The sequence below is a fragment of the Syngnathoides biaculeatus genome, chromosome 9, assembly GCF_019802595.1.
Source record: "Syngnathoides biaculeatus isolate LvHL_M chromosome 9, ASM1980259v1, whole genome shotgun sequence".
NCBI lineage: Eukaryota > Metazoa > Chordata > Actinopteri > Syngnathiformes > Syngnathidae > Syngnathoides > Syngnathoides biaculeatus.
The window spans coordinates 31,868,148-31,886,225 of NC_084648.1; the positions used below are offsets into that span (position 1 = coordinate 31,868,148).

At 40.1% G+C, this 18,078-nt stretch overlaps 1 protein-coding gene across 1 annotated transcript in view; it reads left to right on the forward strand.

Annotated features, from left to right (window-relative positions):
- LOC133506152 (zeta-sarcoglycan) overlaps positions 1-18,078 on the forward strand; it is a 188,332-nt gene that overhangs the window by 137,819 nt on the left and 32,435 nt on the right. Inside the window, exons 5-6 of the mRNA XM_061829983.1 lie at positions 7,191-7,313; positions 8,267-8,339. Coding sequence (XP_061685967.1) covers positions 7,191-7,313; positions 8,267-8,339 — 196 coding nt within the window. The remainder of the gene's footprint in view (positions 1-7,190; positions 7,314-8,266; positions 8,340-18,078) is intronic.

The window sequence follows — 18,078 nt, forward strand, 5'->3', positions numbered from 1 at the left end:
AGCCTCTTCCTTCCCATTTTCTTGATATTATTATTCAATGTTACCTGAATTCCATGCATCTCCTTATGCTAAACCACCGACAGTATAACCTAGTGTCATGTTAATATTGATTTTCACAGAAAATACTTGTTGTATGGGCACAATGGCCAAGTAATACCAAACTAACCAGTGTATAAAGTAGCTTTATTGCATTGTATCGCATTTTGATGGAGTAACCGTAAATAAGTAGGAAAATATCTGTGGGGAACTTTCCGATTCTACTTTATAATGGAGCCTTTAAAGATCAAACACAAACTCTCCAGGGACACACCTTCAGCTTTCAAAATTGGAAGTGAAGTTTTTCCTGAAACTATAAATTGTAAATCAGTGTGTATGGCCGTCTGTCTTCATGTGTACCTCGTGGTTGACTGAGTCCAAGTGTGTAGTCTGCCTCGCTTGAGAAATGTAAGCTTTACTCCAATTCCTAAAAGGTGAACAGTGATGAGTCATTTAGCACAAACCCAAACTCAGTCGACCATTCAAAGCAGTAAGGGTAAATCAAAAAAACAATAACGCAGATACTGGACCGGTGAAAGTGAGCTCAAGTTGTGAAACAGTCTTACGGTTCCATTTAACATTTTAAAGTTTTTTATCCCTCTAAACCCCTATTTACTTGCAGCGGCAAAGAATGAAAGAAGCACTTATTTAAAAAAAAAAGGTATAAGTAGGACTGCATTGTGCCAAACCAGAGTAAAAACAATTTTAATTAGAACTCTGTAGTGATTGTTTGGTAATGTAACTTATGTGTTCACTTGTGTAATTCACACTTTATTTTCTGTTTTTAATCCTCAAAATTTCTGAAGTCCATCTTGCATAATTTGCGTTTATACAGTAGCTACAAACACGAATTCAAAACCTTGAATTAAAAGTCCACCATAGCCAGGCCTTATAACTTTATTATGGACTTAATGTTTTAATGCACAGTAATAAAACAAAAGTGACTTGGTGATCATTTTAGTGGCCCTTTTATTTAATTATGAAATGAAAATTGATCGCAGAATTATTCAGATACTCTTTATCATGGGTTTAAATTATACAACTCTTTCAGTCGTTACTTTACTCAGTAGATCAACTGTAGCTGGAATGTATTGTCAGACGAGAAGCCAGAAAATCGACCAATCACATTTGCTTCACTCTGAACTAACATTGAATAACTCTGTGACATGGAAGATGGATAACTTTTACAAAACAAAACATGCTTTTGTTTTTCTGGCTTTTGTTAATTACAGCTCTGCATACATAAAATTATAAATTGCTCACCAACCTTCAGTATCTTATTTTTGTAAATATCTCTCTCCTAATTTAGACAAAGGAAGCTGTATTAGGTAGTAGACAATCTTGGAGAGTAACTAATTACACGTAAATATAGATTCCATAAATTCAGTAGATGATGATGTGTGATGAAATTACATTTGCTTTATGCTTACACTGTAATTTTAGTTACATTTGGAACCTGTGGCTCAGCTGGTAAAGCGTTGGCCTCACATTTCTGAGGTCTCGGGTTCAATCCTGGACGCACCTGTGTGGAATTTACATGTTCTACCTGTGCCTGCATGGGTTTTCTCCAGGCACTCTGGTTTCCTCCCACATCCCAAAAATATGCAACATTATTTGGACTAGGTGTGATTGTGAGTGCATCTGTTTGTCTCTATTTGCCCTGCGATTGGCTGACAACCAGTTCAGGGTGTACCCCACCTCCTGCCCGTTGACAGCTGGGATAGGCTCCAGCACTCCCCGCAACCCTTGTGAGGATAAGTGGCAATAAAACTGGATGGATGGATTTGAAAAATAGTTCCAAAAGCTCTGATTTCCCCTCCCACTTCTAAAGGTGACGCTTGTGAGTGGCTCTCCAGAAATGTGCCATTTTGCTCAAGTTGCAAAAATGACACATTTTTTCAAATGTATTTTTGTTTCGCTGACATTTTGGAAAGGTGGGACTCATAGATGGTCTTTTGAAGGCATTGAACAACAAGTTTTATCTTTAAAAGTTGGGACTTTTTAATGAAACATTTACTTAATCTGGGCTTTCATATGAAGCAATGTTGTCTAAATTTTGCGCTGTTGTCATTGGGTCACCATCATGTATCACGTTTTCCACATGCTATTCACATGTAATGTAACCAACTATTTTTTTTAATTGTTTTTGCATTTTCTCATGTTTTATCAGTTTATGATTTGTGTAAAGAAAAAATATTTGGTTAATTCCAAAATAATCAATGGTTTTAATCCACTTTTTTACGGAAAATGTCCAAAACGTTCTTTCAAAATTGGGAAAAGAAATCAAACTATAATCTTTAATCATTGTAAGTGCTAAAATAGTGTAGTTGTTAAGACAGTCAAACTTCCCTGTACAAAAAGTTTTTATGATTTTGCCAGCTAGATCCTGGAACATGTTATTGTTATTGCCATTGTTTGTTTGAATTCAAAAATATACACTCGAGAGAAAAATAGAGGTCACAAAAATGCATTGGGACACAGGCTGAAGAAAATGTGTCCCCACTGTGTATTTTCTGCCCACTTGAACTCCATTTCCCTCCAAATGTGATATATATACTATTTATCACAGTTTTGCACTGTCATGGATCTTCAGCTTTTCTTAAAATCTTTTATCCACCCTCAAGAAAAAAAAATGAAGTGAATAAAACACACATCGCATCCTTCAAAATGTGCTGACCTCTTCTGATGCAAGGATAGCTGCTCTTTGAGCGATATTATGGGACAGAGCTGAACAGCCTCACACCACTTGCTGGATGTCTGCGGCAGCACAACTCCAGTTTAAAGCTGCCTCTCTTTTGCCATCAAACTTAAAAGTATTTTATTCCCCTCACTTTCATTCCACTGTGTGAATGCAGCCCTATGAGGGGCACAAACCAGTGCAATCTGTAGGCCGGTCCCAAGCCCGGATAAATGCAGAGGGTTGCGTCAGGAAGGGCATCCGGCGTAAAAACTGTGCCAAACAAATATGAGCGTTCATCTAAAGAATCCCATACCGGATCGGTCGTGGCCCGGGTTAACAACGCCCGCCCCCGGCACTGCTAACCTGCAGGGCGTCGGTGGAAATTCAGCTACTGTGGGTCGAAGACAAAGAAGAGGAGGAAACCGGATCCAGCGTCAGAAGAAAAAGAGGAATGCACAGAGCCTACAACTGAGTGTAGGGACTTTGAATGTTGGGACTATGACAGGAAAAGCTCAGGAGTTGGTTGACATGATGATTAGGAGAAAGGTTGATATTCTGTGCATCCAAGAGAGCAGGTGGAAAGGTAGTAAGGCTAGAAGTTTGGGAGCAGGGTTTAAATTATTCTACCACGGAGTAGATGGGAAGAGAAATGGAGTAGGGGTTATTTTAAAGGAAGAGCTGGCTAAGAATGTCTTGGAGGTGAAAAGAGTATCAGATCGAGTGATGAGACTAAAATTTGAAATTGAGGGTGTTATGTACAATGTGGTTAGCGGCTATGCACCACAGGTAGGATGTGACCTAGAGTTGAAAGAGAAATTCTGGAAGGAACTACATGAAGTAGTTCTGAGCATCCCAGACAGCGAGAGAGTTGTGATTGGTGCAGATTGTAATGGACATATTGGTAAAGGAAACAGGGGCGATGAAGAAGTGATGGGTAAGTACGGCATCCAGGAAAGGAACTTTGAAGGGCAGATGGTGGTGGACTTTGCAAAAAGGATGGAGATGGCTGTAGTGAACACTTATTTCCAGAAGAGGGAGGAGCATATAGTGACCTACAAGAGCGGAGGTAGAACCACACAGGTAGATTATATTTTGTGCAGACGATGTAATCTGAAGGAGGTTACTGACTGTAAAGTAGTGGTAGGGGAGAGTGTAGCTCGACAGCATAGGATGGTAGTATGTAGGATGATTCTGGTGGTGGGTAGGAAGATTAAGAAGACAAAGGTAGAGCAGAGAACCATGTGGTGGAAGCTGAGAAAGGAAGAATGTTGTGCGGCCTTCCGGAAAGAGGTGAGACAGGCTCTCGATGGACAACCGAAGCTCCCGGAAGACTGGACGACGACAGCCAAGGTGATCAGAGAGACAGGCAGGAGAGTACTTGGTGTGTCATCTGGTAGGAAAGGGGAGAAGGAGACTTGGTGGTGGAACCCCAAAATACAGGGAGTCATACGAGGAAAGAGATTAGCGAAGAAGAAGTGGGATACTGAGAGGACTGAGGAGAGGCGAAAGGAGTACATCGAGATGCGACGTAGGGCAAAGGTAGAGGTGGCAAAGGCTAAACAAGAGGCATATGAAGACATGTACACCAGGTTGGACATGAAAGAAGGAGAAAAGGATCTCTACAGGTTGGCCAGACAGAGGGATAGAGATGGGAAGGATGTGCAGAAGGTTAGGGTGATTAAGGATAGAGATGGAAATGTGTTGACTGGTGCCGGTAGTGTGCTAAATAGATGGAAAGAATACTTTGAGAAGTTGATGAATGAAGAAAATGACAGAGAAGGATGAGTTGAAGAGGCAAGAGTGAAGGACCAGGAAGTGGAAATGATTACTAAGGGGGAAGTCAGAAAGGCATTACAAAGGATGAAAAATGGGAAGGCAGTTGGTCCTGATGACATACCGGTAGAGGTATGGAAGCAATTTGGAGAGATGGCTGTGGAGTTTTTGACCAACTTATTCAACAGAATACTAGCGGGCGAAAAGATGCCTGAAGAATGGAGGAAAAGTGTTCTAGTTCCCATTTTTAAGAACAAAGGGGATGTTCAGAGCTGTGGGAACTATAGAGGAATAAAGTTGATGAGCCACACAATGAAGTTATGGGAAAGAGTAGTGGAGGCTAGACTCAGGACAGAAGTAAGTATCTGCGAGCAACAGTATGGTTTCATGCCTAGAAAGAGTACCACAGATGCATTATTTGCCTTGAGGATGCTCGTGGAAAAGTACAGAGAAGGTCAGAAGGAGCTACATTGTGTCTTTGTGGATCTAGAGAAAGCCTATGACAGAGTACCAAGAGAGGAACTGTGGTACTGCATGCGTAAGTCTGGTGTGGCAGAGAAGTATGTTAAAATAGTACAGGACATGTATGATGGCAGCAGAACAATGGTGAGGTGTGCCTTAGGTGTGACAGAGGAATTTAAGGTGGAGGTGGGACTGCATCAGGGATCAGCTCTGAGCCCCTTCCTGTTTGCAGTGGTAATGGATAGGCTGACAGATGAGGTTAGACTGGAATCCCCTTGGACCATGATGTTCGCAGATGATATTGTCATATGCAGTGAAAGCAGGGAGCAAGCAGAGGAACAATTGGAAAGATGGAGACATGCACTGGAAAGGAGAGGAATGAAGATTAGCAGAAGTAAAACAGAATATATCTGCGTGAATGAGAAAAGTAGAGGGGGAAGAGTGAGGCTACAGGGAGAAGAGATAGCGAGGGTGGACGACTTCAAATACTTGGGGTCAACAATCCAGAGCAATGGAGAGTGTGGTCAGGAAGTGAAGAAACGGGTCCAAGCAGGTTGGAACAGCTGGCGAAAGGTGTCTGGTGTGTTATGTGACAGAAGAGTCTCTGCTAGGATGAAGGGCAAAGTTTACAAAACAGTGGTGAGGCCGGCCATGATGTACGGATTAGAGACGGTGGCACTGAAGAAACAACAGGAATCTGAACTGGAGGTGGCAGAAATGAAGATGTTGAGGTTCTCGCTCAGAGTGAGCAGGTTGGATAGGATTAGAAATGAGCTCATTCGAGGGACAGCCAAAGCTGGATGTTTTGGAGACAAGATTCGAGAGAGCAGACTTCGATGGTTTGGACATGTTCAGAGGCGAGAGAGTGAGTATATTGGTAGAAGGATGCTGAGGATGGAGCTCCCAGACAAAAGAGCGAGAGGAAGACCAAAGAGAAGGTTTATGGATGTGGTGAGGGAAGACATGAGGGCAGTTGGGGTTAGAGAGGAAGATGCAGGAGATAGGCTAAGATGGCAAAAGATGACACGCTGTGGCGACCCCTAACGGGACAAGCCGAACGGAAAAGAAGAAGACTTTCATTCCACTGTGATGCTGTCTGTCAACGTTCTCCAAACCTTCAATCGTTGGGTGCATTTTTCCCACACTTCAGTTTAGATGGAGTGAAATTTTCATAACGCAAACGTTGTTTGCTTACTGTCTCAGTTTAACAAGGACAGCGCGTAGGGGTGTGATGGGTTGGTTGCTACTCTCACATTGATGGCAGCTAACAACGTTTGATTGTGACTGACAGGACACTCCTGGTGTCTAATTGGCACTCTTAATAGTTTGCAAAAGAAGGGAGGTGTCCAGGGAGGCTCTAACCTGCAAATATGTATTTTGTGTTTGTTCAATGTATTAGCTCAATGCAAACTTGTGATTAACTTCATGATCTCCGAATCTTGCACGTTGTTCTGTAATACAATAATTGTTAGTGAGATGTCCCACCCCACAGTGCGCAAATGAATTTGGCAAAGGATGGTTTTGTATTTCCTGCGGCAATAGCTTGCACTGAAGAATAGTTGCTGATACTGTAACAGTTGACTTTTTTTAATTAGCTCAACAATATGGTTTAGTGAGATGGAATGTAAAAATATTTTCGCATGAAAAAGCCAAAATATTTACAAAGCATTCCCACACATTTGGGGCAACATCAATCATACAAAACATGGATTAAATGTCATTTATAATTAGCAAAACAATACATTTATTTCAATAAGTCAGTAATGTTTGTTTGCCTCTACCAAAAAAATGTTCAGTTCCATCATTCGAACTTCATTTTTTAGCTTTTGCTGCTCTCAAATTCCTAAAGCGTAGCACTCTCGTTAAAATACGGAGGTCTGCACCAATTTTCCAAATGATTTCAACAACATTTGCAATCTGTTACAATACGTAAATGTCTCATTTAGCATCTTCTATATCTGATATTAGTAAAATATCACAAACTTAACAGATCATGCACAGTTGGCCCAGCAACAACGCACAGAGTATCAGCATAATTTATGGGTTAGTGAACAATTTTCATCATATTGCGGTACAGGCTTTGCATTCTTCAAGGGCCATTCAAGCTAAACCCCCACACATAAGTGGTTCTGTTGCAAGCCATATATGGAGCCATCTTCATGGTACATTAAGTACGCTTCGAATGTTCCTGTACTCCAAATCTTTGACTCAGAGCCAATTTTCTTCTTTGCTCTGCCAGGTGCCGAAATAGTGGAAGTCCAGTGTCAGAGGTTTGAGGTGAAAAGTGCCGATGGGGAGCGAGTTCTTTTCTCTGCAGACGAAGAGGAGATCAGCATCGGCACAGAGAAACTCATTGTGACAGGTGCTCTAATACTTCGAGTTAGAAGGGCCCTTTTGTTGTCTTTACCAACAGTACACAAAAACACAATACACACATTCCAAGGAGAACTATTCAAATACAAGTTAAACTTTCATCCACATGCTGATCCTGATAATTGGGGAGAGATCAGCGCCATTAGAAGTTAATGTCTTATCCAGAGAGAATACAAATACTGTACGGCAGGAACAATAGCATGCCTCTCTTGTACTGAAGTATAATGTGTTGTGCTTTTGTTTGCTTTGAGCCATAGTTACAGATTAGGGAACCACATTTCTTCTGTTGGATTTCGACATGATTTATTCCCATCGGAAATACATAGTGCAATAAATAAATAGTTATATTACATCAATACATTTGAAATTATTTAATTCACTGTCAAACTGACTTCTAAATTCTTTATTAACTCTAACATTTTAGCCTGCTGTTATGCAACCTTTAAAAAAATGAGCAGTTTTTGGCATTAGTTGTGACGCAATCAGTCTAAGTCTTGACATCACTCTTTTTGTGTGTGTGGGGGGGGGGGGTCTTTATGGTGCATCACCTTCGGTATGATTTTTTTTTTATTGTTTTGAAATTTTAATCATTTAAGATTTGAATGGAACCAACAATATCAGATATTTCTGCCAAGAAATTTTCACCTAAAGCCCTTCCTGATTTTAGTTCCAAACCATCTTTTGTCCGTATCTATCGAAGTCTTGGTCTTGGTGCAGTCTCAGATTCAGGTTCAATACAAAACACTTTGAAGGTGGGCTATTTGGAGGATGACTTTGTTACCCCAGTCTGAGTTATAAAAGATTGGCTTTTACAGGCAATGGGAAAGGAGCTATTATTTATCAAAAAAAAAAAAAACGAATAGTATCAGAATTCAGTTTTTAATCATTTAATTTACTTCTGCTAAACTTTACCTTAAATCTATCTCTTCTCCTGCTTCACAGGGTCAGAAGGAGTCGTGTTTAGCCATTCTGTACAGACGTCACACGTGAGGGCAGAGCCCTTCCAGGATTTAAAGTGAGTACTTTGCTGTATATAGGGCAAAAGAAGTATAACTGATACACGGCCACTCTCCTCTCACGCTAGAAAGTATGCCTCTTCTGTCATTGAGTTCTGACGTATGCAACCACATTAAGACATATCCACCTCCCTCTACTAACAATCTCCGGTACTCCATAACGTTCTCTCTAAGTAGTATTTGATGACTGCATAGTTTTACAAAATTTTGTAATTGTAATACAATAGTATGATGAAACAGCTAATGGTGGTAGAATAAACATTACAGGCATAATGGTTTCTCCCTCTAATTTGGGGTCATTTGTTCAAGATTTCTCTATTTCTATTCTTTTGTTCATCCGATCCATTATCTAATGTCTCTAGTTCAGAAATAGAATAGAAATTGAAATTACTCCACTCTGATACCAATGTCACAACTACTGAGAAGAAAATGGGAACTGAAAGCACAGCATATGCATTTCAGGGAAAATCCACCTCTTTGCATACTAAAAATTGGTGGGGAACGAAGAGAGTTTGAAGTTCTGGTGAAATAGAAATAGTGTAATGTTCTTTTAAATAAGATGCAAAGGCTCCACAAAATGAATGGAAAAGGGAATCCACTATGAACCTTTGTTTACCATGTGATAAACATTAATAGGAGGAGGAAAATAAGTTACCTTGTTTGACTATTCTATGACTATCACTTTATAACCAACCGTAATACCATTTACTATAGTACACTATTTATACAGTTGAAAAAAAACCACCCCCAAAATTCTACCAGCACTTCAACTACAGTAAATGGTTCTTTTTCATGCTCTTTCTGTGCGACAAGTAGGATTCTACTTGCTAACTGTCAATCACAGTGACCAGGGAGCTGGAGGCACCTCAGATCACTATTTGTCACTTGAAATGTTAAAAGAGTTCCCTCGTGGACAGAAACTGTGAAGGAAGTTTCAGACACTTGAAAGGGAAGCTCACAGTGCTTGAACGGAGTTGCTGCTATTGGCAACAAAATGCTCTTTTCCAAATAACATACCTTGCCATCTATTGTCAAAGTGTCTTCTGTGATAACCACTTGAAGTCATGTTCTCGGTATTCGCCTTCCGGCTGGGAGGGAAACTAGTGTTATGCTGTACCAAGCATACAATATGTGAAACTGGCTTGTTTTGACATATTTAAGTAGAATCACAATATTGACTAAGAAAGGGTTCCAGTTCTGTCGAGGTTTATGTAAAGAAACAAAATGTTATTGAGAAAAAAAATTGTTGCTACCCAATGAAAATCTCTTTCCACTCCATTATTTGGACTTTTTAATGTAATTAGATTTGTGTGACTGCTTAAAAACAAAGACTAGAAATTCGGCAGCAACTGGTTAGAACATCTGCCTCACAGTTGTGAAGACTGAGGTTCAAATATCAGCCACCCTGTATGGAGCTTGCATGTTCTCCCCGTGCCTGCATGTGTTTTTTTTCGGGCACTCCAGTTTCTACCCACATCCCAAAGACATGCATTGATTGGAGACTCTGAAATTGCCCTGAGATGTGATTGTGAGTGCGAATGGTTGTTTTTGTGGGATTGGCTGGCAACCGGTTGAGGGTGTACCCTGCCTCCTGCCCGTTGAAAGCTGGGATGGGCTCCAGCACTCATGCGACCCTGATGAGAATAAGCAGCTCAGAAAACCAATGACAAATGGAAATTTGTTTTATGGGACAATGTTGAAAAGGAGTAGCTCCATATGCTGTTGTCTGTTTGTTTGTTGTTTTTGCAGGTCATATTGACTGAATAGCTTTGACTTGTGGTTCTGCTGATTTATTTTTTTTTATGTGTACTACAGACTAAAGAATTTTCCTCTCCAATCTTGTTAATCTTAAATGTAGGTACCTTTGAGCACCATACACAAACATATACAGTAGATAAAGTGGTCATAACTTTTCAAAGTACACTAATGATCACCTTTATATTAACAAGGGCCACAGAGTTCTCATATTGGAGAGGAGTGCTTAAGTATCCCCAAGTCTTGAGGGCAGCAACAATAAATAAACAACTGCATGGGAAAGCAATACTTTGACTGAGGAGGGAATACAAAATCAATAGCTGAGATGTCTCACACTGCAGCAACATCACCATGCTTCAAGACATTTGAGTCAGGCCTGTAACTTTATCTGCTTGGATCCACATCAGAGAGAAGCAAGCTGTTGCTGAGTCAGTTTCTCCCTTGTGCAACTTCCATCCTCTCTCTCTTGCTGTGCCTCCTCTGTTCATCTAATTCCTTCATGGTATCTGAAATGGCACCTGAGAAAGGCTTAACTCTTACATAGGCAAAGGCACTGATTTGAGCTCTTTGCCATTTTGCCCTTATCCCCAAGACTGTATCCATGTAACCTTCCATTTGCAGTTTCACGTGCAGAGGAACCTTTCGCCGTTTTCTGTTTGTAAAGGCCATGGGAGAGTATTACATCTGGAGACAGTCACAAAAATAATGCAAATTACAGTACAGTGTCAGTCCGGACTTTTAAAAAAAAGTTTTCATATATCAGTATTGCTCATTATGTACTTTGATAAACAAGCAATACCCTACTTTTGTTGTGAAGCATTATTTACAAAATCATTTTAAGCATGATTAAGTTATGATTTCAAGTACCACACAGTTTTCAATTTCTTAGTGCGACAAATTATAGCCCTATTCCTGCATAAACCCCAGCTGAGGCTAGTCATTAAAGATGCAATGCAATTGGTAGAGAAAAAAAAACTCATGTGGTTGTATAATCCAGTCTTGTCCAAGTTTATAACATACAATGCTTCGGCTTCATACAAGTTCTTGAGAGAATACTGCACACTGTTTTCGGGTATTCATAATTCTTAGACCCAACTCTTTTTAAAATAGTGTTTCTCTTCCCCATTAAATATTAGTTGGACCAGATGCTCCAAAGCCTGTGCTCATCTGTGGATGACCCAGTCACATACACCAGCCTCAGTTCTATCGTTTTTCATTATTTGACTTGAAACCATATTCAAATGTAATTGCGCTGAGCCAATCACTGGACAAAAATCAAATTTTCTGTACCTCTTATCCTCACTTGAGTTGCGGGTGAGCTGGAGCCAATCACAGCCGACGTTTGGGCAAGAGTTTCGGTACACACATACAGGCAGAGAAGCACTCATACTCACATTCACATTTAGGGAGAATTTAGAATGTTCAGTTAATCCAAGAAGCATGCTTTTGGAATGTGGGAGGAAGCTGGGGTGCCTGGAGAGAACCCACACAGGCAAGGGGAGAACACGCAAACTTCAAAAAAGAATGCTGGAGCCCAGATTTGAACCCCTAACCTCAGAACTGTGATGTGGAGGTGTTAACCACTCATTCTTCACTCAATTCTGAAGAAAAATGACAACGTTCTAATTAAATGTAAAGATAATAAAAAGAGGCAGGGTTACGCAGCTGTAGAGTTCTGGCCTCACAGTTCTGGGGATCGGGATTCAAATCTCGGCCTCCCCTTGTGTGGCGTTTGCATGTTCTCTAATTGAAGACTCTAAATTGCCCACAGGTGTGAATGTAAATGTGAATAGTTATGTATGCCCTGCGAATGGATGGCAACCAGTTCAAGGTGTACCCTGCTTCCTGCCCGATGACTGGTAGGTTGGCTCCAGCACTCCCACAACTCAAAAAATGAATGGCTGGATATAACTTTTTTTAAATATTCATCTAAATTTGAAGCAAATTAAATGATTATATGGCGATTTGGCATATAAACTATATTTATTCATATTTTTCCAATTTCACCTTAGCATTTTACTGCAAAGGCTCTGTTTAATTACATCTCGTGTCTGTATTGGCTGACATTAACACCCTTTCTGTCCGCTTCACCATAAATGATTTCCACAAAACTCCCAAACTGCATCTAGAGAAGGGGTCTCAAACTCATTTTACCTTGAGGCCGCTGGAGGCAAGGTCTGGCTGAGGCTATAAATTATAAATTTTAAAAAATCTTCTCAGACATCTTTTGTTTTTTGTTTTTTTCAAAACACAAAATAAGATGAAGGATGCAGGTGTGAGCAACTTGTGTGCAAACTAATATAAAAAAAAAAACTGGCAAAGCTGCTGTAAGTTTCACTCATTGAAAAATGTTTCTCTGCTTGCATCAAGCCCTGTCGACGTTATACCCCAGAGAGCCATCGTGACTGGGAGGTTCGTCAGCGCCGCACACAATACTGCAAAAGTGCATTTCATTTAAAACTTGAAGGCCGCACTAACATTAAAGTTTCATATTAAGGAGGGGGCCACAAAATACCATCTCGCGGGCCAACTGTTGAGACTCCTGATCTCGGCTGACCAATTAGTTAATGTTGTTTCCGCTGTATTCCTATTACTAAAGCACATTTAGTGAAACTGTTATGTTGACTTGAGTATCAATTTTAGAGCAAAAAGATCTGGTATCAGAGGTATCCAGATTTCACTATCGATTCCCGCATCACTCGTGTATTATTCCTGTCTTCTTATGATCTTCACTCAATGGCTTTGGTCCCTATTTTTCACAGTGAGTGTTGCAAAAACGCAAAAAGAGGGGAAAAACAATTGCAAGTGAATCCTTCATTGGTCATAGATGCAAATTCCAATATGTAAAAAAATACCTATTGCATTAACTCAGAGACATTTACTTTTGAGGTTCCAGTATTTAAGTAGCATGAAATAATGACAAGTAGCTTGCCATGCACGCCAAATCATTATTTCCATTCTCAAGATTTTATTTTATTTTTTATTTTTTTGCTAAGCTTCACCCAACTATTCTCATGTGGAATCTTGGAAGAATGCATTTGACGTTTTTATCATTAGAATTAAGAAGTCCGAACTGAACTAACAGAGATTTGGTCTCTGAAGTACAAAATGTACGTAATATGCTCACACAGAAATATACAGTAAGGCATCTATTCATCCATTTTCTACACCGCTTATCTTCACTAGGATCACAAGATATGCTGGAGGCTATTCCAGCTAACTGCGGGCGAGAAGCAGACCATGTCCTGAACTGGTTGCCACCCACCACAAGGCACATAGTATTCATACTCTCCTTCACACCGATGGATAAGTAAGGGTCTTCAATGAATCTACCATGCATCTTTTTTGGGATGCGAGAGTAAATCACAGTGCCCAGAGAAAACCCATGTAGGCACAGGGAGAACATGCAAACTCCACACCTGCAAAGCTGGATTTGAACCCGGTCTTCAGAACTGCGAGGAAGATGTGTTAACTAGTCGTTCACCGTGCCGCCATACGGTCAGACAATTGTCTAAATTCCGTCAAGCACACAGTTCACACACTGAAGGAATTTTTCTTTTTGTAATTTATCGGGAATAAACATTCAAGCAGTTCTTAAAAACACTTGCATGGGTAAACAAAACCCTTAAGGCCTTTGTTCAAAGATCCGAGTTACTGTCTTTTTGATAAGTCTTCTAAATGGGCAAAACTAACAAGTGATTATGTTTCATCCCTCAGCCTTTTCAATCTCAGTCCTGGAGTGGTGCTGGTGGACAAGTAATTACTGCTAAATGATCTCACCAGTTGTCCCAGTTTTACTGTATTTACTTAGTAAGTGGTGAGCCTTGAGTGTGGCTCAGTGTCCTTAACAATGGGAGAGTGATACATTTAAACCAAATTGAGGACATCACGTCCTGACCTAATTTCTGTCACAATTCTCTCTAGCCTACCTGAAGTAGGTGCTTTAGTGTGATCCCTCATACTCCAAAAAGGATATTTGTCTGTTGTTGCTTTGGTTATAAGTTGTTTCTATGTCGTACGTCTCTAAATGACAGAAGCAATTTGACTTAATGGCCCTGCATCCTGGCGGCGCACTTCCACATCAGCCCAATTAAGAAATGTGTCATTTCAGAAGAGGGAGTGGAGAAATGAGTCATCACTGAAACTCAATCTTACTCCCCTCTCTCAACCTCTTGGTTTCAAAACAACAAAAGCTTACTTCAAGGTTGGAAGATATATTCAATTAATAAACATTTTATAGCTTTCAAACACAGGGAACCAGTGAGATGAGTTGCGTATAATGAGATTCTCAGCAAGTGACTTGGAACATTCAAATGGGCTAAACTCATGGGTCTAACAAATTACGTGTCTAAAACGTGCCCTAGCCTTCGCTTTTCTTTTATTTAAACAGCAGGAGCCGAAGTAAAATATTTTACAGATAATTGTTGAAGCGTTAATTTCACCGTCTTTTTCATTGAAGAACTTGATGAAGGAATGTAGTGTGGGATGCCAAAGAGCACCACCTAATTAGTTCTATAAAACTTACTGAATTTGGCCGCCCTTGGCTGTTTTTTTTTTTTTTTTTTGATTAAAAAGTGTGGTTCATGTCAAAGTAATTGGATATCATTGGATTTTAGAATAAGCCACTTTCTCTTTGAACTGCGCCTTTGGGAAAAGATTCTCATGAAATGTGTCTTTAAGAATTGCGCTTCATTTTTTGCACGAGTGTATGTTAATAATAAGGATAATCACTTAGTATGGTTGGTGGCCTGATGCAGACATTTTATCTTGCAGTAGAGTTTTATGCATCTATAGTAAAAAGCCAATAGAATCAAATTGGAAGTAATAGAACGATAATGAATGTGCTCTACGGTCCTGCCTATATATGCTTGTTTCCAATGTAACTTATAGTGTCTTTTTTACTTCATTCTTATGTGTACATCTCTTTTTGAGAGGTGGTTTGTCCTCTTGTTGACAATAGTCCTTTGTCTTCTTTTTGGAATAAGACCAATGCCACAAAAAGCCAAAGAAAAACCTTGGAGTTATATGCTCTGACCACTTTGGTCTGGTCAGAACCCAAGATGCAGCATTATGAATGAGCTGTAGCTGTTTAATTCACTTTTGGGTGAGTCCAGTCAGAAGACCATTACAAAAGCCAAGTCTACTTGAGAAAGTAGACTTAGATAAAAAGTAGGTTATCTGTGTGATGATAAACAATCCTGAGTGAATATGTTTGTGTATTGTATTAATCTTGCTGTGAACATTTCCATTTATTCGAGCAGAAAATATCTAACATTGTGTTTGTTCTATATGCATTGAAGTTCTTGGTTTTCCCGTTTTTTACATCATTAGTGTCAAATAAAAACACACATTGGAAGTCTATCTGCCTCACAGCCATAAAGATGCACAAAAAAAAAACCTCTGCTATGGGCTTCTAGGACTGATTCTGGACCGTTTTAGGCGTGTTGATTGTGATTTTCATCGAAGCAGAGTGTTAGTGGTATGATGGTATGGCTGGGAAGAGCTAAGAACGCTATGAGTGTCGTCATCAAGGAGCTGAATGTGTCCCTGAGGAATTGCGGAGAAGAATAAGAGTTGGCGTTATAAAGTAAAGTGAAGTGAGAGCAACGACTTCTGGCAGTTATAGAGAAAAAGTTTGTGGCAGCATGAGTTCAACATGAACATTTCATCTGCAGTATGTGGACATCATATAATGGCAAATAAAAAATGACAAGCATTGACATGGATGAGTAATTTTTAGTTAATTCTGAATCTGAATGTCATTAGTCATTCTGTATAAAATCCCCCTTTTTTTAACATTACTTACATGTTGTTGTACAGAGCCCTTAAAGGGACATTGAAAAAAAACTAGATTGTACAGCTACTTAAAAAAAATGGGAAAAAAATTGTACAAGTTGATCATTTAGTGCATGATTGTCTTGACTTAAGGACCTCATCATCACCATTTTCATGTATGCCTCACAGGAATGCCAGCCCCGGTTTACTTAATTTTACTTTTGTTGGAGTTGATTAACAAAATATCAGCTACAAACTGTTTTAGCAATGAATGAATCTTCTTCTTCTTTTCCTTTCGGCTTGTCCCGTTAGGGGTCGCCACAGCGTCTCATCTTTTGCCATCTTAGCCTATCTTCTGCATCTTCCTCTCTAACCCCAACTGTCCTCATGTCTTCCCTCACCACATCCATAAACCTTCTCTTTGGTCTTCCTCTCGCTCTTTTGCCTGGCAGCTCCATCCTCAGCACCCTTCCACCAATATACTCACTCTCTCGCCTCCGAACATGTCCAAACTATCGAAGTCTGCTCTCTCGAATCTTGTCTCCAAAACATCCAACTTTGGCTGTCCCTCTAATGGGCTCATTTCTAATCTTATCCAACCTGCTCACTCCAAGTGAGAACCTCAACATCATCATTTCTGCTACCTCGAGTTCTGCTTCGTGTTGTTTCTTCAGTGCCACCGTCTCTAATCCATACATCATGGACGGCCTCACCACTGTTTTGTAAACTTTGCCCTTCATCCTAGCAGAGTCTCTTCTGTCACATAACACACCAGACACCTTTGGCCAGCTGTTCCAACCTACTTGGAAACGTTGGGCGTTGTTAACCCGGGCCACGACCGATCCGGTATGGGATTCTTTAGATGAACACTTATATTTGTTTGGCACAGTTTTTACGCCGGATGCCCTTCCTGACGCAAACCTCTGCATTTATCCGGGTTTGGGACCGGCCTACAGATTGCACTGGTTTGTGCCCCCATAGGGCTGCATTTTACCAACGAATGAATATATGAAGTAAATGTACTACCACAGTTACATTGGTTGAACCTGCAGAGGAGTGTGGCTAGTCTTTCACTACTGATTAAATTATCAGCTTGGTGCCCCATTAGAGGCAAAAGCATGAAATTGACTTTTTCTTCCCCCAGACTTCTGTTATTCATTTCACAGCAGGCACATTTGTAAAGTTAAGGTTTGTGGTGTAAAAAGCAGACAAGGAGGATTGTAAATTTCTACTGCAGATTCCACATATTTTCAAATGTTTTTACAGTATGCCCATAAGTACTGATATCCACTCCACATCTTTAAAGTTACCAAAAAAATTAATTGCTAAAACAGTTGTTGACATTATTCAAGTGGATGCATCTCAGTTCCACTATAACCTCTGCACACAAACATGTACAATTTCCAATTTCTCCTGAAAGCAAAAACTGTACTGTGCATTGGCTCAATCAAGAGCCACTTCACTAACTCAGTGGGGACCATATAACCTTTGGAAAAAGCTGGAGGGTCTCTCTCTCTCTCCCTCTCTCTCTCTCTTTCTCTCTCTCTCTCTGATACCTGAACGATTCATGGGGCAGAGCAACAAACTTTCCTCCTTGTAACACAAACTCATGAGGCTTCTGGAATCACATATTCTTACATTTGTACTTGATCTAGTCCAGTCCTATGTCAGTGCCTCATTCAGACCTTTTAGAAAAAAACATTTTAATATGTTTTACATCCTTCATTAACATGATTAAATAGCTGTGACAGAGGCACTGAGTCAGATGACACTGCATTTAATGTGCAAAGGTCATAGGTTTGTGTCACAAATGGCAAGGTGTTTAGGCCTTCAATGGCTCTGAAGAGGAAAGGGCAAGATGAATGTCACCCAAGTTTTATAGGAAGCATAAATCAAATTTAAAAGTCACTTTTCAAACATACAGTATTTGACCAACAAACGGTCTTGCACAAGCTTATACTGTACTCTCATTACGACATCCGCGAAGTGTTGTTACCTCCATTAAAGTGTCATAAAAATGTGACTACATTACATTTTTTGATTTGAATATAATAAAAGGTGAGGATAAGTGGCTACAGAAATGGATGGATGGATGGATGGATGGATGGATGGATGGATGGATGGATGGATGGATGGATGGATGGATGGATGGATTGATGGATGGATGGATGGATGGAAAGTCATCTTCAATCCACTTACCACGCATGT